This window comes from Pongo pygmaeus, chromosome 5, assembly GCF_028885625.2.
Source record: "Pongo pygmaeus isolate AG05252 chromosome 5, NHGRI_mPonPyg2-v2.0_pri, whole genome shotgun sequence".
NCBI classification, from domain to species: domain Eukaryota; kingdom Metazoa; phylum Chordata; class Mammalia; order Primates; family Hominidae; genus Pongo; species Pongo pygmaeus.
Window position 1 is genome coordinate 82,453,869 of NC_072378.2, and position 24,607 is coordinate 82,478,475.

The window sequence follows — 24,607 nt, forward strand, 5'->3', positions numbered from 1 at the left end:
TATGATCGTGCTACTATGCTCCACACTTCAGCCAGGGTGACCGAGTGAGACTGGACACCCTGTCTATTAAAAAAAAAAAAAATAACAAGTACCATTCACAATAATGTCATCACAGAATTAGACAAACCCTATCCGTCTTCCAGTTCTCCTTATCCCCATTTCTGTGTTACAGATACTGAGGTAAGAGAAGGTGAGTGCTCTCAAATCACAAAGGCTGCCCAGAGCCTGCCAGGCCTTGTCCCTAGGCCTTCTCTCCCCACCATGAAGGACAGATGGACTGAATTGGGCTAGGTAGCCATTGGTTCAATTTTAAGATTCTATATTTTTAGTTTGCTAAAAGTAAAAATATGTATTGTTTTGCTAATGAAAAACCCATACCACATTGTCTATCGTGGGTACATACAGTCATGAGCTGCATAATGATGTCTGATCAACAAGGGACCACATGTACAACAGTAGTCTCATAAGATTATAATGGAGCTGCCCTATACAAGTACACTACTTTTTATCTTTTGTACCATATTTTTACTGTACCTTTTCCATGTTTAGATATATTTTGATACACAAATACTTACCATTGTATTACAATTGCCTACAGTATTCAGTACAATGCCATATAGGCTTGCAGCCTAGGAGCAATGGGCCATACCACATAGCCTAGGTGTGTAGTAGACTGTCCTAGCCCATCTAGGTTTGTGTCTGTCCCAGCCCATCCAGGTTTGTGTAAGTGCACTCTATGACATTCTCTGTGATGCCTCATGACATGTTTCTCAGAATGTATCTCTATCATTAAGTGATACATGACGGTATTTCCTTTAGAATCAGGAAAAAATTAACTTACTAAACACAACCAAACAAAACAAGAAACGTAATTATAGACTTAGTAAGCTATATATCATCCCTGCTTCTCTCAATAAAGCAAAGGGCAGAGCATCCTAAGTCCCATCAGACCTCCCCTACCAAGTGCTACAGAAAGCACAGAAACTGTCCAGCTTTGCCCACAACCTCAACTCCTTGGTAGGGACAGAAATGTCTGAGGGGCAGGTCACGTGGCAGGTATCTGGGTAAGGAATCAGCCTTTTGAAAGATGTGATGTGGCAGCAACGTGGATCTGACTAAATTTCTGGTTAACCTCCAGGCTGTCTGCCTGGCCCCATCCTCCACATTCTCTCTGGAGTATGGCAAAAAGGAGAGTCCAAAATGAAAGGAGGCAGAGGATGAGACAATTCAGATTAGAGAACTGTATTCAACTAAGAATACCTGCTTATTTCCCCAGACCACAGAACGCCCTGCAGGGCAAAAAGGAATGAAGATGGCAACATCTTTCACATCCAAATTGCTGAGGCAATTCTCAGAAATTGTTTTGAGGAGAGAGATGGAAAATAGGACAGTAATCACTACCTTTGAGAACGAAGTTCCTAAATATAATGACTAGCACTCAACTCCTGATTATCTTTGCATACTGAGGACAAAGGCATTAGCAGGAAAGGAAAAATAGTGGACACATCCAGGGACCCGAGGGTGCCAACACCACTCCCATCTCAGTTCCCTGGGATGCACACGTGGATTACCACAAGTGCTGAGTGAAAATTCTAGGGAGTACCTGCCCATCTTGGTTCAGGTCTGTCTGCTTCATGACTACATCTGCAGAAGCCCTTTGACATGTGGAATCACTCACACCCTTCTTCCCTACCCACTCTCAGCTAATAACAGGACCCTGAGACCCTCATATATAATGTCCCCAAGGCCCCTTGATAGTCTCTTGGGAAAAGTATATGTCTTCATGCCAGGAGATGAAACAGAGGAAAGAGCAGAGTATTGTCAGTACTGTGCCCCAGGCAGCATCTTCAATGAGCCCAATTTTATATTAATATATATATTTGTGTGTGCGTGTATAGCACACATTAAAAATAGGACTAATAAGAATTACTCTAAAATGGCCGTGCACGGTGGCTCACACCTGTAATCCCAGCAATTTGGGAGGCCGAGGCAGGTGGATCACTTAAGGTCAGGAGTTCAAGACGAGCCTGGCCAATATGGTGAAACCCCATCTCTACTAAAAACACAAAAATTAGCCGGGTGTGGCATCTGTAATCTCAGCTACTTAAGAGGCTGAGGCAGGAGAACTGCTTGAACCCAAGAGGCGGAGGTTGCAATGAGCTGAGATCATGCCACTGCACTCTATCCTGGGTGACAGAGCAAGACTGTCTCCAAAAAAAAAAAAAAAAAAATTACTCTAAAATGTCAATACTGGTTACTCCCAGTGATCTTAATTTTCTTTACATTTTTATGAATTTTCCAATTTTTTTATGATAAAAGGTTTTATTTTATATATATAGTTAGGGGAAAACATTACTTAAAAAAAATAATAATGGCTATAATTCACCCAGAGATGAAAGTGGAATATAACAGATGAGGTCATTTATGTAGTACAATGTTTGAAAGTATATAGAAAAAAAAGAGTGCAGAGATAAAAACTTCACTTCCTCTTCTCTATAGCCCATTGTTGCTACTTACCTGTAAAATTCCCAGGCCTCTATCTATTTCTAGGAGCCCTTATAAGTTATTATATTATTATTTTTAAAGTTCTTTAGTAATATGGTTTGGCTCTGTGTCCCCACCCAAATTTCCCTTTGAATTGTAATCCCCAGAATCCCCATGCATCAGGGGCAGGACTAGGTGGAGGTAATCGGATCATGGGGGCAATTTCCCTCATGCTGCTCTTGTGATAGTGAGTGAGTTCTCATGAGATCTGATAGTTTTATAAGCATCTGGCATTTCCCCTGTTGGCACTCATTCTCTCTCCTGCTGCCCCGTGAAGAGGTACCTTCTGCCATGATTGTAAGTTTCCTGAGGCATCCCCAGTCATACAGAACTGTGAGTTAATTAAACCTCTTTATAAACTGCCCAGTCTCAGGGAGTTCTTTATAGCAGCAAGAAAGGACTAATATAGTAAACTGGTACCAGTAGAGCAGGGTGCTGCTATAAATATACCCAAAATGTGGAAGTGACTTTGGAACTGGGAAACAGGCAGAGGTTGGAACAGTTTGGAAGGCTCAGAGGAAGACAGGAAGATGTGAGAAAGTTTGGAACTTCCTAGAGATTATTGAATGGTTTTGACCAACATGCTGAGAGTGATATGAAGAATGAAGTCCAGGCTGAGGTGGTCTCAGATGGGAGATAAGAAACTTGTTGGGAACTGGAATAGAAAGGTCACTCTTGCTATGTTTTAGCAAAGAGACTGGAGGTATTTTGCCCCTGTCCTAGAGATGTGTGGAACTTTAACCTTGAGAGAGATGATCTGAAATTGGAACTTATATTTAAAGGGGAAGCACAGCATAAAAGATTGGAAAATTTGCAGCCTGACAATGTGATGGAAAACAAAAACCCATTTTCTGGGAAAAAATGCAAGCTGGCTGCAGAAATTTGCATAAGATACAAGGAGCAGAATGTTAATCACCAAGGCAATGGGAAAAATGTCTCCAGGGCATGTCAGAGACCTTCAGGGCAGCCCCTCCCATCACAGGCCCAGAGTGCTAGGAGGAAAAAATGGTTTTGTGGGCCAGGGCCAAGCCTGCATCCCAGCCACTGCCTATCCAGCTCCAGCCGTGGCTAAAAGGGGCCAACGTACAGCTCAGGTCATTGTTTCAAAGGGTGCAAGCCCCAAGCCCTGGTGGCTTACATATGGTATTGGCCCTGTGAGTGCACAGTTGTCAAGAATTGAAGTTTGGGAAGCTCCACCTAGATTTCAGAGGATGTATGGAAATGCCTGGATGTCCAGGCAGAGGTTGCTGCAGGCGCAGAGCCCTCACGGAGAACCTCTGCTAGGGCAGTGAGGAGCAGAAATGTGGGGTCTGAGCCCCCACACAGAGTACCCAGTGGGGCACTGCCTAGTGGAGCTGTGAGAAGAGGGCCACCGTCAACCATACCACAGAATGGTAGCTCCACAGACAGCTTGCACTGTACACCTGCACAAACACTCAACACCAGCCCATGAAAGCAGCCAGGACGGGGGCTGTACCCTGCAAAGCCACAGGGGCAGAGCTTCCCAAAGCATCGGAGCTCACCTCTTGCCTCAGCATGACCTGGATGTGAGACATGGAGTCAAAGGACATCAGTTTGGAACTTTAAGGTTTAATGACTGCCCTATTGGATTTCAGACTTACATGGGGCCTGTAGCCCCTTTGTTTTGGCCAATTTCTCCCCTGTGGAATGGGTATATTTACCTAATGCCTGTACCCCCATTGTATCTAGGAAGTAACCGACTTGCTTTTGATTTTACAGGCTCACAGGCAGAAGGGACTTGCCTTGTCTCAGATGAGACTTTGGAATTTGACTTTTGGGTTAATGCTAGAATGAGTTAAGACTCTGGGGGACTGTTGGAAGGGCATGATTGTGTTTTGAAATGTGAGGACATGAGATTTGGGAGGGACCGGGGCAAAATGGTATGGTTTGGTTCTTTGTCCCCACCCAAATCTCACCTTGAATTGTAATTCCCATAATCCTCATGTGTCAAGGACAGGACCAGGTGGAGGTAATTGGATCATGGGGGCAGTTTCCCCCATGCTGCTCTCATGACAGTAGGTGAGTCTCATGAGATCTGATGGTTTTATAAGCATCTGGCATTTCCCCTGCTTGCACTCATTCTCTCTCTTGCTGCCCTGTGAAGAGGTGCCTTCTGCCATGATTGTAAGTTTCCTGAGGCCTCCTAAATCATGCTGAACTGTGAGTCAATTAAACCTCTTTTCTTTATAATTACTTAGTCTCGGGTATTTAATCACAGCAGCATGAGAATGAACTAATACATTAAGTTTAAACCACAACTTTAAACTTCTGTATCATCAAAGCTTTTCACCTAAGGTGCCAATAAATGGCAAAATGACTAAATATAATTTTCATGTTATTTTGTTTTCTTTTCTTTTGATACAGATATTGACAGGTAGTAAAACACTAGCTGAGTGAGATAATTATAAAACTATTAACATCTGAATAATTGTGAAGTTAAATATATGATTTTTACATCATGAAAAAGATGAAAATTTTAAGTATCAGTGAGTTTCTTAAAGTTAAAATCAAATTACAGATAAGTAACAAGCAACGGAGAATTTCCTGGTCTAGAATAGTATGTGGGTCTCATATTCAAGATGCTTCAATTACGTCACCCTTCACAACAGAACAGTGTATGATTTCAAGTCCCTCTAGAACAGGAAATATCCCTGATCAACCCTAATTATCAGGTGGTAATAAAGTCCATAAAGCTTTTTATTTCTTCTTTCCGACATATTTTCACCATATGATTAAACTATACAACATATACAGAACGCTGTAATTTGATAACACTCCACTTATTTGCCACGATCCGTAATGCTTGAGAATATTTCTCACACTGCTCCCATGTTTGAAGGCTGTTGTTCTCTAAAGGATGACATTAGTGAAAGAGATATTGTTGCTGCCACATGGTAAAAATAAGTTATACAAGACACAAGACTGTCAAAGAGGACCATCTGGCATTTACTTTGATGTATCTGTCATGAGGTGGAATAAATAATAGATTCACAATTAGAAGACCAACATTTAAAACATAGCCTCACATTTTGGTATACTTGCCCACTTTACTTACTTTTTTCACCTTTACTTACTTTTTAAAAATGGGAGTTAGATTGATTTGGAGGGTTGAAGCAAGATGGCGGGATAGAATACCCTACCCACTGTCTCCCTGACAAGGAAACCAAATTTGACAACTATCTACACACAAAAAAATCACCTTCTTAAGAACCGAAACTCAGCCGGGCACGGTGGCTCATGCCCGTAATCCTAGCACTTTTGAAGGCTGAGGTGGGAGAATTGCTTGGGCCCAGGAATTCAAGACCTCCCTGGGCAACATGGTGAAACCCCGTGTCCACTAAAAATACAAAAATTAGCTGGGCATGGTGGCATGTACCTGTAGTCCCAGCTACTCAGGAGGCTGAGTTGGGAGGATTGCTTGAGCCCAGGAGGTGGAGGTTGCAGTGAGCTGAGATCGCACCACTACACTACAGCCTGGGTGACAGAGCGAGACCCTGTCTCAAAACAAAAAACAAAAAAAAGAACTAAAAATCAGGTAAGGACTCATGGTATCTGATTTTAACTTCATATCACTGAAAAGAATAGGAAACAGTCTTGAATTGCCAATGCCACCCCTCCCCCATTCCCCCACAGCAGCTGCACAGCTCAGATAAATCTGTGCTCTTGAAGGAGGACAGTGCAGTGAATATGAGACTTCACATTAAACTCAGTGCTTCCTGGTTACAGTGGAAAGCAAAACCAAGTGGAACTCAGCTGATGCCCACACAAGCAGGGAGCATGCAGATCAACCCTAGCCAGAAGGGAATCGCCCATCCCAGTGGTGGGAACTTGAGTTCGGTCAAGCTTTGTTACTGTGGGCTGAAGTGCTCTGGGGCCATAAAAAAACTTGAAAAGCAACCTAGACCACAGGGACTGCAAGTCTTAATGCTGAGCTGGGCTTGGAGCAAGTGGACTCGGGGGTGATGCAACCTACTGAGACACTAGCTGGGGCAGCTAAGGGAGTGCTTGCGCCACCCCTCCCCCAACTCTAGGCAACACAACTCCAAAATAGACCCCTTCTTTCCACTTGGAGAGAGGAGAGGGAAGAGTAAAGAGGATTTTTATTTTGAATCTTGAATACTAGCTCGGCCACAGTAGGACAGAGAACTGATCAGGGTTGTGAGGCCCCATTCCAGGCCCTAGCTCCTGGATGACATTTGTAGACATATCCTGGACCAGAAGGGAATCTGTTGTCGTAAAGGGAAGGACCCAGCCCAGGGGCTGGGCCTGGGCCCTGAATAACCAGTAGTGATACCCAGGTAGTGAGCTGTGGGCCTTGGGTGAGATTCTGAGAGTTGCTGACTTCAGCTGAGACACAACACATTTGAAGCTGTGATGGCTATGGTGAGAAACTCCTTTTGCTTGAGGAAAGCAAAGGGAAAAGTAAAGGGGACTTTGTCTTGCACTTTAGGTACCAGCTTGGTCACAGTTGGGTAGAGCACAAAGCCAGGTTCTTTGGGTCCCTGAGTCCAGGACTTGGTTTTTAGACAGCATTTCTCTATCTGTCCTGAGCCAAAGAGAAGCCCACTGCCCTGAAGGGAGAGTCCCAGTCTGGCAGAATTCACCACAAGTTGACTAAAGCGCCCTTGGGCCTTATGTGAACATCAGCAGTAGCTTGGCAGTACTCCCTATGGGTTTTTAGTGGTTGTGGTCATGGAGTGAGGCTCTTCTGCCTGTGGAAAGGGGAGGGAAGAGTGGGAAGGACTGTTTCTCATGGTTCAAGGACCAGCTAAGCCACAGTAGAATAGAATACCAAGTAGACTGCTAAGGTTTTTAACTCTAGCCCCTAGCTCTCAGATGACATCTCTAGACCCACCCAGGGGCTGGAGGAAATTGCCACCCTGAAGGGAAGAACACAAGCCTGGCTGGCTTTACCAACTGCTGATAGCAGAGCCCTAGGGCCTTCAGCAAACATAGGTGTTAGCCAAGTATTGGTTATAGTGGACACTGGGTGAGACTCAGGGCTGTGCTGGCTTCAGGTCTGACCCAGCGCAGTCTTTCTGATGGCAGCCACAGGGGTGATTGTGTCACCTCAGCCCCAGGTGGCTCAGCACAGAGAAAGATAGACAGACAGAAAGGGAGAGAGAAAAAGAGGGAGAAAGAGAGACTGACTGACTCCATTTGTTTAGGAGAAGGTAAGGGAAGAGAAGAGTCTGCCAGGTAGTCTAGAGAAGTATTCTGGATCTTATTTAAGACCACCATGCCAGTATGAGTCTATGAGTCTCCAAGAATAACACAATTACTAGGCTTCAGTCTCCTAATACAGATATGACTTAGATCACAACACCGAAGTCCTTCTGAATGCCTGGAAAGCCTTCCCAAGAAGGACAGGTAAAAACAAGCCCATGATGTGAAGACTACAATAAATACCTAACTTTTCAATATCCATGCCCAGATACTGACAAGCATCAATAAACATGAAGACCATCCAGAAAAACATGACCTCACCAAACAAACTAAATGAGGCACCAGGGATCAATCCTGGAGGAGAAAGAAAGGTATGCGACTTTTTAGACAGACAATGCAAAATAGCTGTGTTGAGGAAATTCAGTAAGATTTAAGATAACACAGAGAAGGAATTCAGAATGTTATCAGATAAATTTAACAAATAGATTGAACTAATTAAAAAGAATCAAGAAGAAATTCTGGAGTAGAAAAATGCAACTTACATACTAAAGATTGAATCAGAGTCTCTCAATAGGAGAACTGATTAAGCAGAAGAATTAGTGGGCTATTTGCAAATATATAGTCAGAGGAGATAAAAGCAAAAAGAATAATGAAAGAATGAAGCATACATACAAGATCTAGAAAATAGCCTCCAAGGGGCAAATTTAAGAGTTACATGCCTTAAAGAGGAGGCAGAGAAAAAGATGAGGGAAGTAAGTATATTCAAAGGGATAATACCAGAGAACTTCCCAAACCTAGAGAAAGATATCAATATCCAAGTACAAGAAGGTTATAGAAAACCAACCAGATTTAACCCATAGATGAGTACCTCAAGGCATTTAATAATCAAACTCCCAAAGGTCAAGAATAAAGAAAGGAGCCTAAAAGCACCAACAGAAAAGTAACAAGTAACATACAATGGAGCTCCAATACACCTAGCAGCAGACTTTTCAGTGGAAACCTTACAGGTCAGGAGAGAGTGGCATGACCTATTTAAAATGCTGAAGGAAAAAAAAATTTACCCTAGAGTAGTATATCTGGAGAAAATATCCTTCAAACACAAAGAAGAAATAAAGACTTTCCTAGACAAACAAAAACTGAGGAATTTCAACACCAGACCTGTCCTTGAAGAAATGCTAAAGAGAGTACTTCAATCAGAAAGAAAAGAATGTTCATGAGCAATAAGACATCATCTGAAGGTACAAAACTCACCAGCAAAAATAAGTACACAGAAAAATATAAACTATTATAACACTGTAACTGTGGTATGTAAACTACTCTTAAGTAGAAAGACTAAAAGACTAACCAATCAAAAATAACTACAACTTTTCAAGACATAGACAGTACAATAAGATATAAATAGAAACAACAAAAAAAAATTAAAAAGTTAATTAAAAAGTGGGGGACAAAGTTAAAGTGTAGAGTTTTTATTAGTTTTCTTTTTGCTTGTTTGTTTATGCAAGCAGGGTTTAGTTGTTATCAGCCTAAAATAATGAATTATAAGATAGTTTTTGAAAACCTCATGTTAACCTCAAATCAAAAATCATACAACAGGCACAGAAAAAAAAAAGCAAGAAATTAAATCATACCACCAGAAGAAATCACCTTTACTAAAAGCAAGACAGGAAGGAAAGAAGGAAGAGAAGACCACAAAACAACCAGGAAACAAATAACAAAATGGCAGGAGTAAGTCTTTACTTATCTATAACAACACTGAATATAAGTAAACTCTCCAATAAAAAGATGGAAAAATATATTTTATGTCAACGGAAACCAAAAAAGAGCAAAGTAGCTAGGCTTGTATCAGCCAAAATAGATTTAAAGACAAAAACTATACAAAGAGACAAAGAAGGTCATTATATAATGATAAAAGGGTCCATTTAGCAAAATGATATGATGATTGTAAATATATGTGCACCCAAAACTGGAGCACCCTGATATGTAAAGAAGATATTAAAGAAGGAGATGAACTCCAATAAAATAATAACTGGAGACTTCAACACCCCACTTTCAGCATTCAACAGATCTTCTAGACAGAAAACAGACAAAGAAACATCAAACTTAATCTGCACTATGGACCAAATAAACCTAAAAGATACTTACAGAACATTTCATCCAATGGTTGGAGAATACATATTTTTTAAATTTTTAATTTATTTTCTTTTCTTTTTCTTGCCCTATCTTATGGTGCTGAAGCATACACATTCTTCTCAGCACACAGATCATTCTCAATGACAGACCTTATGTTACGTCACAAAATAAGTCTTAGAACACTCAAAACACATTGAAATAACATCAAGCATCTTCTCTGACCACAATGGAATAAAACTTTAAATCAATAACAAGAGGAATTTTGAAAACTATATGAATACATGGAAATTAACAATATGCTCCTGAAGGACCAGTGGGTCAATGAAGACATTAAAAAGTACACTGAAAAATTTCTTGAAACAAATGATAATGGAAACACACATACCAAAACCTATGGAATACAGCAAAAGTAGTTCTAGGAGGGAAGTTTATAACTATAAGTGCCTACATCAAAACAGAAGAAAAACCTTCAATAAACAACCTAATGATTCATCTTAAAGAACTAGGAAAGCAAGAGCAAACCAAACTCAAAATTAGTAGAAGAAAAGGAAATAGTAAAGATCAGAAGAGATAAATGAAATTGAAATGAAGAAAACAATACAAAAGATCAATGAAACAAAATGTTGGTTTTTTTGAAGAGGCAAACAAAATTGACAAATCTTTAGCCAGAATAACTAAGAAAACATGAGAGAATAAATAAATAAAATCAATAAAATCAGAGATGAAAAAGAGAAATTACAACTGATACTGCAGAAACTCATAGGATCATTAGTGGCTACTATGAGCAGCTATATGGCAATAAATAGGAAAATCTAGAAGAAATGAATAAATTCATAGACACATACCATGTACCAAAACTTAACCATGAAAAAATCGTGAACAGACCAAATGAGATGGAAGTCATAATAAAAAGTTCCCCAGTAAAGAAAAGCACAGAACCTGATGGCTTCACTGCCAAATTCTACCAAACATTTAAAGAAGAACTAATACCACTTCTACTCAAACTATTCTGGAAAATAGAGAATGGAATACCTCCAAACTCATTATAGGAGGCCAGAAGTATTACCTTGATACCAAAACTAGACAAAGACACATTAAAAAAAGAAAACTACAAGCCAATTATCTCTAAAGAATATTGATTTAGAATTATCAATAAAATACTAGCAAACTGAATTCAATAACACATTAAAAAGATATTTCTTCATGGCCAAGTAGGATTTATCCCAGGGATACAAGGATGATTCAAAATATACAAATCACTCAGTGTGATATATCATATCAACAGAATGAAGGCCAAAAACCACATAAACATTTCAATTGATGGTGGTGCTAAAAATGCATCTGGAAAAATTCAACATCACTTCATGATAAAAACTATTACAAAACTGGGTATAGAAGGAACATACCTCAATATTAAAAAAGCCATATATGATAGACCCATAGCTAGTGTCATACTGAATGGGGAAAAACTAAAAGTCTTTCCTCTAGGATCTGAAACATGACAAGGATGCCCACTGCCACTGTTATTCAACATAGTACTGGAAGTCCTAGCTACAGCAATCAGACAAGAGAAGGAAATAAAGGGCATCTAAACTGGAAAGGAACAAATCAAATTATCCTTGTTGGCAGATGATATGATCTTATATTTAGAAAAACCTAAAGACTTCAATGAAAAACTATTAGAATTGATAAACAAATTCAGTAAAGTTGCGGGGGACAAAACGAATATACAAAAATCACTAGGATTTCCATATGTCAACAGGGAACAATTTGAAAAATGAAAAGTAATCCCATTTACAATAGCTACAAACAGAGTAAAATCACTAGGAATTTACTTAACTGAGGAAATAAAAGATCTCTACAATGAAAACTATAAAACATTGATGCAAGAAATTGAAGACACAAAAAAATGGAAAGATATTCCATGTTCATGGACTGGAAGAATCAATATTGTTAAAATGTCCACACTACTCAAAGCAATCTACAGATTCAATGCAATCACTGCCTAAACAATGACATTCTTCACAGAAATAGAAAAAAAAATCTTAAAAGTTATATGGAACCACAAAAGACCCACAATAGCCAAAGCCATCCTGAGTAAAAAGAACAAAACTGGAGGAATCACATTACCTCACTTCAAATTATACTACAAAGCTACAGTAACCAAAACAGCATGGTACTGGCATAAAACCAGACACACAGACCGATGGAATAGAATAGAGAACCCAGAAACAAATCCATACATCTACAGTGAACTCATTTTTCACAAAAGTGCCAAGAACATATAATGGGGGAAGGACGGTCTCTTCAATAAATGGTTCTGAGAAAACTGGATATCCATATGCAGAAGAATGAAACTAGACCCGTATCTCTAGCCATATACAAAAATCAAATAAAAATCGATTAAAAACTTAAATCTAAGACCTCAAACTATAAAATTACTGTAAGAAAACATTGGGGAAACTCTCTAGGACATCGAATTGGGCAAAGTTTTCTTGAGTAATATCTCACAAGCACAGGCAACTAAAGTAAAATGGGACAAATGAGATCATATCAAGTTAAAAGTTTCTGCATAGCAAAGGAAACAATCAACAAAGTGAAGAGACAGCTCACAGAATGGAATGATACATTTGCACACTACCAATCTGACAAGAGATTAATAATCAGAATATATATGGAGCTCAAACAACTCTACAGGAAAATATCTAATCAATTGATTAAAAAATGGGCAAAAGATATGAATAGACATTTCTCAAAAGAATATACACAATTGGCAAACAAGTATATGAAAAGGTGCTTAACATCATTGATCATCAGAGAAATGCAAATCAAAACTATAACAGGATATCATCTCACACCAGTTAAAATGGCTTTTATCTAAGACAGGCTAACAAATGCTGGTAAGGAGGTGGAGAAAAGGGAACTCTTATACACTGTTGGTGGGAATGTAAATTAGTACAACCAGTATGAAGAACAGTTTGGAGGTTCCTCAAAAAACAAAAAATAGAACTACCGGCTGGGCACAGTGGCTTACAGCTGTAATCCCAGCACTTTGGGAGGCCGAGGCAGGCAGATCACTTGAGGTCAGGAGTTCAAGAACTACCACACAATCCAGCAATCCCACTCCTAGGTAGGTACCCAAAAGAAAGGAAATCAGTATATCAAAGAGATATCTGCACTCCCATGTTTATTGCAAAACTATTTACGAGAGCCAAGATTTGGAAGCAACCTAAGTGTCCATCAACAGATGAATGAATAAAGAAAATGTGGTACATACACACAATGGAATACTTGTCAGCCATAAAACTCAATGAGATCTTGTCATCTGCAACAACATGGATGGAACTGGAGGTCATTATGCTAAGTGAAATAAGCCAGGCACAGAAAGACAAACTTTGCATGTTCTCACTTATTTGTGGGATCTAAACATTAAAACAACTGAATTCATGAAGACAGAGAGTAGAAAGATGGTTATCAAAGGCTGGGAAGAGTAGTGGAGGGATGGGGGAAGTGGGGATGACTAATGGATAAAAAAAAAAGAAAGAATAAATAAGATCTAATATTTGCTAGCACAACAGGATGACTATAGTAAAGAGTAATTTAATTGTACATTTAAAAATAACCAAAAGAGTATAAGTGGATTGTTTGTAACACAAAGCATAAATGCTTGAGGTGACAGATACCATATTTATACCCTGATGTGCTTGTTATGCATTGTATACCTGTATCAAAATATCTCATGTAACCCATAAATATATATACCTACTATGTACCCATAAAAATTAAGAATAAATAAAATGGGAATTGCAAGGATCTGAAAAAGGCAAGTGTTTGTGAAAACATCTAAAATTGTTTAGAATTCTGTCATTAACCTGGGGCTCTATGCCCTTAAAAATTCTATCCATACCATTTAGATAGCCTGGAACAGCTGGTTGGAGCTGGAGTTAATGAGGTAAGATGTGGGAATAAACAGGAAGGGTTTCCTCCACTCAGGGACCAAGGCTATGAAACACTCCTTCCTTATCCTAGTTGAGTATATTTTCCAAGGACGACTCTTCTGGAGCATTCTCAGTGGGAGTCAATCCTTAAGTTAGGGGAGAGGCAGAGTTTAGCCAGAGGGCTTAATCTACCAGTAGAACCCTTTGCCACGTTACTACTTTGGTATGCAGTGTACAGAGTGGATGAGTGCCATTTGAAATAGAACTGGGAACAGGTACAGGGTGGGAAAGCAATGCTCAGCCAGGGGACTTCTAGGTCTCAGGCTTGATTCAGTGTGTACCAAGGAATGCCAAAGGCAGATCTCGTTCCTACTGTGCCATTCTGACCAAAGAGGCCCTGACCAAAAGGACGACCATCTAGTCTCAAAAGAAAGAGATGGTATCCTCCTGACAATCAGCCTCTAAAACTGCAGCACTACTTCTTGTGGAGGTAAGGAAGGCTGCCACTAAGAATGTACATAAGGGTCTTCAGAGATAGAACGGTGTCTCCCCATTTGTGTTCTGCAAACATTAATCCCATAAAATGCCCCTAGAAAAAGTCTCCCCGCTATCAAGTACATTTGGGAAATAATGTTTACCATATTCCTCAACCAGGAGGATCACACTACCCCTTAAGCACATGCAAGGGGCTGACAAGTCATGCCACTTAAAAACATGTAACTTTGTTTAACCAACCTTATTAAAAGAGGTTAACATTATTTAGTGGTTAAGAATAGGGCTTCTAGAGCCAGGCCTTGTACTTCATGTTCCTCTACTTATTAGCTGTGTGAGCTTGGGCATGCTGTGCACCTGTGCTCAGTTTCTGCACCTGTAAAATGGAAATAATAATATACCTTCCTCATGGAGGTGTCATGAAAATGAAATGAGCTCCTAAGTACAAATCATTGAGAACAGTACCTGGAAAACAGAAAGAACTAAAAAAAATTAGCTATTAAAATTTATATTACTATCTGATTATTAATATCTAATTTTTTTTTTTTTTTTTAGATAGGGTCTCACTCTCACCCAAGCTGCAGTGCAGTGGCGCAATCATGGCTCACTGCAGGATTGACCTCCAGGGCTCAAGCAATCATCCTACTTCAGCCTTCTGAGTAGCTGGAGCTACAGGCATATGCCAGCACATCTGTTAATTTTTTAATTTTTTACATAGAGGGCATCTCATTATGTTGCCCGGGGTGGACCTGAACTCCTAGGCTCAAGTGATCCTCCTGCTTCAGCCCCCAAAGTGCTGGTATTACAGGTGTGAGCTACTTTGGCCAGAGAAATGCTAAGTATAGAAAAATCCCCTCTCTACCCAAAGAGAAGTCAACATACTCTCTGTAGCACAAAAAGCAGAACTAAGAAATCAAATTTCAGTCTCCAATATCAACTTAACCTTCTTGGGTATGTGTTTCCTTATCTATAAAAATAAGATTATTAGACTAGTTATTCCTTCTAGCTGCAATAGGCCAGGATTCTAGGAAAAATACATAGTTGCCATTAAAACCAGCAGCTCTTGCCCAGTCCTGGTTCCAACCTGATTGCTTTTAAGGTTCTACCTTCCAGACATCTTACCTATATTTAAAGCTGCCATTGCAGGACTTCAGGTTAAGAGCTGGTTGCTGCCCAGCAAGATGGGTATAGAAATGGCCTTGTGCCACCTAACTCCAGAGTTCTGAAGCACACAGAGTGAAATAAACTAGCAACGGCAATGACGTCAACAGGCTGCAACTTGCCTCCTCCAGAGGACACCTCTGCACCTCTAATGCCTACTGCCTTGGTTTCTGGCACAAAAGCTTGGGCATCATTCCCATATTCCCTACTGTGGTACTGTGGTCTCCAGTACCCAGAGAGTCCCATCATATATATTGATCACTTTGCTTATCTGAATCTTGCCAGCTCTTTCTAAGGGCTGAACTCTTCTTCGAGTTTTTCTCATTTGTACAAAACACCACGTTGCAGTTTCAATGTGGATACCCATCTGTGCTCAACTTTGTTGACATATCTTAAATCCAGACCTTATCTGTTGAGTCTAGCACTGCCCCAGCAGAGAAAGGGCTGCTGCTTCTGCCCTGAGTGTATACTGTACATACTTCTGTGTAACCCAGCTCACTCTTTTAGATTTCTAGAACGTCACATGGCTGTGTCCATCTGCATTTTAACAGTGCCTTCATCCACCCATCCAGCCATCTGGCCAGCCATCCAATATTTATTAACTTCTTCCTACATCCAGGCACTATACTAAGTTCTGTTGGCACAATATTGAACAAAAACAGACATTCCCCCATTCATTCAGTCAACACATATTTTAGTAGAGGAAAAAGACGAACAAATAAATGAACAAGATCAAATAGTGGAAAGTGCTATGAAGAAAATTAAACAGAGTAATGGTGATGTGAAGAAGGGGGGTCAGGTTGGGCCTCTCCTCAGAGGGGATACCTGAACTGAGACCTGAACCACAAGAAGCAGCTGGCCATGCAAAGACCGGGTGCAGAATATTCTCCCAGTAGCAGAGAAAACAGCCAGTCCACAGATCCTACAGCCAGAACCAGCTCGTGGTAAGGACAGGGAGATAGGGCCAGTGTGCCTGGAGCAGAGTGACAGTGAGAGAGCTGGAGATGAGGTCAGAAAGGGAGGCAGGGCCAAGATGTTCCCCGGCCTTATTGGCCAAGATAAGGAGTTTGGATTTTATTTTCATTGCAACAGGATGCCATGGAAGAATTTTAAGCAGGAAGTGACATGATAAGGAATGATAAGTCCATCCATCTTCTTGGGACCGCTGCAACAACTTAGTATATGCTTAGCAATATGTCAGTGAATCTCAATCAAATCCTACATTTTGTTGGCTTATAATCGCATTAGAAATAGTAAGGTACTATAAGAGTGGAAGCTGTATTTATAACAAAACCACCAAAAGAGATCCCTGTTGGCCTGAGAGAAATGTTACAGTATAATTTAAGAAGTTAGAATTTCATATTATGTTGTTTTAATTAATAAGATAAACTCTTCTTTTTGAGATTCAGCAGTGATAACAGCTCAAGCAGAAGCACCAAGTGAATCCTAAAATGACAGCTTTACAGAAAAAGCAGCACTGCTCACAGTGACTCAGCCAGAAAAGTAAGAGAATTGGAAATGTAAAGATAACTTTAACAAGTGTCATTCTGCTATTTTATAGCTCTTGCCATTATAGCTCTTAAAAAATGTGCATGAAAGTGAATTTCCAATTAAAAAAAAATCCTAAACACAGGCAAAATTAGAAGCCGCATTCTTTGCCATTATAATAAATGATGAAGTGGGTGGTACAAAGATGAAAAAGCAGAGCATCTCTTTCTAATCCTGACACACACTTTCCCATTTCCACTGATCCTTCATCTTGGAGTGAAGACCTGGATAGGGAAGATGATTCCTGGTATGTTCCTTATAAGAATACATCTTTCCAGGGGTGACAGCAGGGACCAAACCAGTTCATAAGATTCTGCCAAGTTTCTCTGTATCTGTGAAACTGGAAAAGCGTGTGTGTTTCTGACAATAATATTCAGAAAAGGGACTAAAACTACATGAAGTACAATCACCAATAGAAAAGGGAATTGAGTAATTAACATTCAGACCACTCTAAGAGCTCCTCCAATTAAAGGTGCTAAGACCACACTAATGCCGCCAATTGCAGGCCAGGCTTCATGCACCTGTGTTTCTATGAGATTGAGATGACATCCTTAAAGGGGGCAAGGCCTCCTGGGTCTCACAGGGAAGAAATATAGATTGGTCTTCCTCCCAAACCTCCCATATTTGGTTTAGATTACTCTTTTACCTTTAATTTCTTTAAGACTTGTGTTGAGGCTACTTTGTAATAAAATTACTCTCAAGTTAAATCATCCATGGATGACTGTCCTATTTCCCCCAATATGCCATAAAATCCCTTAAGTCAGTCATTTCTCTTGCTGCCCACTCACCCATGGCGTGCAAATTTCAAACAGTACATGAGGGAAGGAGTGAAATAAAAAATTATTGTTTTTCAGCTTCACTCCTCAAAGATAACCACTGTTAAGTTTCTTGTCTCTCCCTCCATGAACATTTGTGGGCATATACAAACTTTTGCATTATTCAATCCCATGAGCAGAATTTAAAGAAATATGGATATACAGAATTTTAAATCATATCTGGTTTAAGGCAGTATATGAATAAATAAAATAAACACAAACTACGGCAAAATAAGGGGAGGCTGTGGACATTCCAAGGCAGATCTAATAACCTGCCTCCACCCACCACTCACACTCACTCTACCCCAGGACCTTAGTGGGCACTGCAGTTGGTGGCAGATGGAGTAACCCTGGTGAGTGAGTCCAGTTTGGCCTCTGACCCACTTGAGTGTTTCCTGGCCAACTCAATCCATTGCTCCAGATCTCAATTTGCTCTCCTACAAAATGAGAAGATGTTCTTTAAGATCCTTTGAGACACCAGGATTGGAGTTGACCAACGGGCAACAAATATAAATAGGCATGCTAAGACCAAAGACTGTACTCTATGAGTGCCTGAGGCTCAGAAAGAGGAAGAGCATCACAGAGACAATCCATGTAACAGATTTCCAAGAGGAGAGGAATGTAAATAAGATTGGAGCAGTTTTTTTCTCTCCATTTCTTGAGATATGATTCATAGGAAAATCCACATCTTGTTTTACCACATAACAGAGGTACCAAGCAATATACAATGCTCCTGAAGTTTTCTTAGGATACATTAACAACCCTTCAGAAGTAGAAACAACCCATGTTTATTTATTTCTCAGCAATGTACGTTGTATTCCCACCAGCATCCGAGGGCTCGTATTTTCCCATTGTCAAGAGTCGCAGATTAGTGCAATTACATACAGTAGTGATAGGGCCACAACTTAAGCCACAAGTTAACATTTAATTCTCATTTGACACTCATTTGACAATCAGCTGACTATGAGGGAAGAGGGGGGTCTTCCTGCTGGTCATCTTGCTGGCCAGTCTACATTTGCAGAACTGAGTTAGACTAGGAGAACAAATAAATATCAAGGGCAGTAGGGAAGTGATAAGGGAGAGGGCTAAGGAGAGAGAGGGAAATGGCTCAGAAAGTAGAACCCTGTTAAATAGACCAATCCTGTTAAACATCCATTTGGCAATCTGACTTCAGGCTAACAGCAGCAAAGCCACTAATAATGGTTAAGATTCCTGGGTCTCCTGCAAACTTGGGAGAAGGGAGGTGGCATTCACAAGTGTCTACCTGATCTTCTTGCCATTTCCCAGAGGCAAGATGGGAGCTGGAGAACAAAGCCTGGAGTTATACAGCTGTGAGTTCTGCCACAACTAGACAATTACCTAGTCAATTCTGAGCATCTGTTTGTTCATTTATTTAAAAAGAGATAGACAAAGGCCAGATGCGGTGGCTCACGCCAGTAATCCCAGCACTTTGGGAGGCTGAGGCACGTGGATTGCCTGAGCTCAGGAGTTTGAGACCAGCCTGGGCAACACAGTGAAACCCTGTCTCTACTAAAAATACAAAAATTTAGCCAGGTGTGGTGGCATGCACCTGTAGTCCCAGCTACTGGGGAGGCTGAGGCATGAGAATTGCTTAAACCTGCGAGGTGGAGGCTGCTGTGAGCCGAGATTGCACCACTTCACTCCAGCCTGGGCAACAGAGCGAGTCTCTGCCTCTAAAAAACAAACAAACAAACAAACAAAAAACAGATAGACAAAGCAATACATGCATTATGCTTGTTATGATTTGAAACTGGGGAATTCCACGGGCTATCTCCCGTGAAAGAGAGGATCCTTGAAAAATAATTCCAAGTAAAACTGAGAAATCACAGCCTAGAAAAGAAGTCATTGCTCACCTGAAAGGAATTCATATGGCGAAGGGATGAAGGCAGATTGGCATTACTCTTTGATAATATCAACAGCAGCTCCAAGCAGGTTGCAGAGGGCAGGGTTAGCGGGTGGACGCTGATGTCACTTTCCCACGAGCTGATAAGTCTGGAACACACCAACACATTAACTTTCAAAAATGCATTATCATAATTATTTGAAAAATCTGATATGAAAGAAGAAAACTCAATTGTGAGAGAAAAAGGCAAAGTACAAAAACTAGAAATAAACTATATTAAAAAACCTAAGAGAAGGAACTATTGTTATCCCCATTCGACAGCTATGAAAATGGTTTTCTGAGCTGGATAGGCCCTTATGGAACATTTAGCTCAGTGATTTTCAAACTTTTAAAAAGTGACAGAATCCTTTTGTAAAAAAAAAAAAAAAAAAAAATCTTGTAACAGCCCCAATTTATAATACAAATAAAAGCGAAGCTGCTCTGTCTGAAGGGGAAAGGTTGGCAGGAGGCCTCCCTTCATCTTCCAGAGTGGCCCTTGAAGCATCTCTGTTATATCCTGCGGAACCTATTTGAAAATCCTTTCATTTTAGAGATCAGGAAACCAAGGGCTAGAGAAGTAAAGGGATCTGTCTGAGATGAGGCAATGTGTAGAAAGTGATATGGCTGGGTCTAGAATCCTGGCTTCCTGGCTCCTCATCTAGTGCTTACAGTAAAGGGAAACATCAAAAAATAATTATGAGAAAATAAAGTAATAAGAATAGCATGAGTTTTAGGTTTTCAACTTTTCTATTTACTTATTTCCTCTCTGATCTGCGACCAAAGTGTCTCTTATCACTAATTTTAAAGATATATGTATATAATATTTATATTGGTTTATATAAATATACATGTATTTTTTGCCACTTCTATAAACTTCTCTCTGAAAAGCGATCTTTAACCAAATCAGTGGTGAATAATGGAAACTTGGAGAGAATCAGTGGTTTGGGACATAATGGATTTTAAACACTTTACAGAAGAAGTCATGGCAAATGGTTTAGATGTTTTATCAATCAGGTTACTTATTATGCTGACAGATTTCTGATGTGGGGTGATGGAGTTCACTCTCCTTTGAAGTACTGGCCAACTAGTTGAACTGGAATAAGACACTGGTCCAGTTTTAGTGTAGGGGAGAATAGATCACCTCCAACGCCCTTTTAGCTCTTAGTAGGCTCTTCAGCTGGATCTGGGAGCCAAACTGACACCAGGCAGATTAACAAGAGAAAGGCTACAAATTTTATTAGTTTTACATATACATGGTGATCTTTACAAGTAAGTGAAGTCCAAAGAAGTGGCTAAAGCAAGATGCTTTTATACATTTTTAGGCACAGAGTGATAAGTATGAGGAAAATGACAGGACAAGGAAAATGTGGCTAGAGGAAGTAAATTTTCTAGGGGAGTCACCAGAGATATATGGTGTGGGCGTGTGTAAAACAGATGGAAGATAAGGTAAATATGTTTATTCGGGTCCATTGCAGTCTCCAATTCCAAGTCTCTGGTGATAAACGCTGTTTTCTCACCTTGGTATGGAGAGGGTGCCCCTCCCAGAGGAATCTTGATTGCTTGCTGCATGCAGGAAAAGACAAACCATGCCCTTTAATTTTTTTTTTTTTTTAGAAAAATAGAAAATTTTAATCTTTACATACAACTTGTCAAGACCCCTGTTTTTAAAAAGGTCCCCCACTCCCCTCAAAATCTGTAGAGCATAATAAGTCTTGCCCTAAACTGACCTGATTTGTAAAATACCTTCCTCTGTGCACTTCTCCCTTCAGCCTGAGGCTCTTTGCTGATCCGCTCACAACAGAAGCACCTTGGCTTTCCTCTGGGAGTACCACCAGCCCGCAAACCTAGAGTGTACTCTCCACCCCTGGGTCACAGAACTTCATTCTCCCCTGCTCTGTAACCCAAGGACCCTACAGCCTCTGAGGTCTAACACCCAAGCTCTTCCTTGCAGAAGAGCTGAGATGCTAAAGAGACCATTTGCAGCGTCATAATAAGCCCTTGATTTGTTGAGCTCCCACATGGCTTTCTTCAACCACCTGGCCCACTTCCTTCAACCACATTCCACTTTGGAATGCGTGTCTTTAAGGCACCAAGTGATCTTAAGAATTGGCTCTGTTTCTTCAAATCCAGTGATCCAAGTTCCCATGTCAGTGGGACCTCCAAAAAAAAAAAGGATTGGCTCTGCTCCTAATGAATGTAAGGCCTGCCTTTTACACAGCAATTGTATGTTAGTGACAGCTGGATGCCAGTCCACACCCCTTCAAGCACCTCACAGTCCCAAACAGGGCGCTCCTACAGGCCTCCCAGGGTCCTGTTAGTGGAAGAAAGGCAGCTCCAGGAAGTCTTCATCTAGCCTTCATGACGGGAAATAGTTAATCCTCTGGGAAATACGCTTGCAGTCCCGGGAAGAAAAGAGCTGTTCCTCCTTGGGGACATACACCATCATCTTGGCAATTTCATTCAGTGTCTCTTCTGTATACAGGAGCTCCTAGCTCAGGAAGGCATCCCGTCCACACAGCCTCACGAGACTCCAATTTCTCCAAAGTTTTCACCTCTAAATAATCAATATACCAATCTGACATATTTGGGGATGGCATGTCCTTCACTCATTCATAGGCAAAGGCACATTTAAGTGTCTTTTCTGCGTTTAAAAAATTATCTTACATTGATTGACTACTTCTGCTATTCTTTTTGCTTTTACTCATTATATAACATTTTCAACATTTCTCTGGAATGAAAATTAAAATGTTGCTGTCTTTTCCATAATTCAAACTTAGTGCTAGTGCAGTGGCTCTAAGCTCACTCTCCACCCACACCCCTTCCTCATGCTCTCCATAATCCACTGTTGTCTTACATATACAGTTAACTGGGCCTGGAAGGCAGTTATCCTTGCTGCTGAATTTCTGTTCATCCTGTGAGACCCACTTACATATCATTTCTTAGAGATACTGTCCTGTTTCCTTTATAAGAACTTGCCTAATACCATACTTATATCACTTATATACTAGTAAGGCATTTGTAAGTGATATAAATATGGTATTAGGCAAATTCTTATAAAGGAAACAAATGCCTTACTAGTATTCTTATTTGGGATATGTCTATGTCTCTAATTCTTTCTAGATCAGACATGAGTGATTTCCTCTAACTTTCTCATCTTCTTCGGAAATAAAGATTTAAAAGTTGCCTCAATGTTGCTTTTCTGCAGACACAGTCAGGTATTAACCTCTTACTGGCTAAAATAAATACCTTTTCAATTTTCTCACTGACATTTGTATGTTCAATAAAACAACTCAAGTTTTCAGAATTTATACCCCTGACCCCAACTCCTGCCACCCACAATAGCGTTCACTGAAGCTACTTTCATTCTGAATTTTTTTAAAAAGTATGGTGAAAAGGTTTTTGCTTTTTCTGAATTGGATCTCTTGCCCTGGATTGTGAATGTTCCTTGGGAACTCATCAGTGAGTGAATCTCTAAGCCCTATTCCAGGCCCATGATGCTTTGGACCTTCTCAAAATGTGGTAAACACTGTAGCCTGGACCACGGCCTACCACGGTAGAAAGCATCTCAAGACAGTCACTTTTTCATCATTTTCCATTCCAGTTTGGGCAGTAATATATTTGCAAGAGAAAGGGAAAATGGTAAATTATGCAAATAAATATTTTGAAGACACAGTTACTTAGTTAATTACGGCTATAACATGGTTGCCTTTTATTTTTACAAAATTACTTCAGTTTTGTAAGCCTAAGGCCTTAGGTTTCTTCTGACTATCACTTATCCTATGCCTAACACATCCAGGCACCAGGTCAGGCACTTTAGTTATATTTGTTGTCTCTAATCCTAAAGCAGCCCTGAACGGTAGGCATCATTCATCCCATTTTAAAAATAGGAAACCAAAGGCAGAGAAGTTAAGTGATTGTCCAACATCATGCAGTTAGCAAGAAGTGGGACCAGGATTCAGTCAGGTCAGCCCAAATGCAAAGTCTGTGCTATTCGCACCACACCACACTGACTGCTGAGGACACTGTATATATTATCCTCTCCAAGCAAACCATAAGTAGGAATTTAATAACTGAATCTGCTAATGCCTACTTCTTCTGCAAGATAACTCTTTGGCTTGCAAAATATAGTTGAGTATTTTGATCTTTTTTTAAGAAGTTATTCGGTGGGCAGATCACCTGAGGTCGGGAGTTTGAGACCAGCCTGATCAACATGGAGAAACCCTGTCTCTACTAAAATACAAAAAATTAGCCAGGCGTGGTGGTGCATGCCTGTAATCCCAGCTACTTGGGAGGCTGAGGCAGGGGAATTGTTGGAACCCGGGAGGCAGAGGTTGTGGTAGGCTGAGATCGTGCCATTGCTCTCCAGCCTGGGCAACAATAAAACAAAAAAAAAACAAAAAAGATGCTAATTTATTTTGTACGTGTGTGTGTGTGTGTGTGTGTGTGTGTGTGTGTGTGTCTGTATTACTTTAAAACTTGACTAGGAAAGGCAGTAAGATAGAAAATGAAAAATACTCATGTTAGAGTAAGTGAAAATAACACGTGAGGAGAAAAAAAGATTAGGAGGCAATACACTCACGGTTGTTTCCACTACAGGAAAATAATAATCTGGTTTCTACATTTTCTTCTTTACACTTTTATTTTTCAAGTGTTATTTTTATAATCAAAAGCAAGTTAATGTTATGCTGTTGATGTGATTTCTGGTTCAGACAAAGGAAATTTTAAATGCTGCTTAAAAGTTTCAACATGCTGCTAAATGGCTATGGTACGACCTATCAAAAATGGACACTCAAACAGAAATAAAAATACATTGGCACCGCCTTGTCACTCACCAGTGAGTGATCACGGACAAGCACTCTGGAGCCTAATTTCCTCACAGGACCTTGGAG

General features: G+C 40.2%; 1 protein-coding gene across 5 annotated transcripts in view; it reads right to left on the reverse strand.

Annotated features, from left to right (window-relative positions):
- Positions 1 to 24,607, reverse strand: part of UBE3D (ubiquitin protein ligase E3D) — a 185,922-nt gene that overhangs the window by 63,701 nt on the left and 97,614 nt on the right. For all 5 annotated transcript variants that reach the window (XM_054492809.2, XM_054492810.2, XM_054492817.2 and 2 more), the window contains one exon: positions 19,690 to 19,828. In XM_054492809.2, the coding sequence (XP_054348784.1) occupies positions 19,690 to 19,828 (139 nt within the window). The remainder of the gene's footprint in view (positions 1 to 19,689; positions 19,829 to 24,607) is intronic.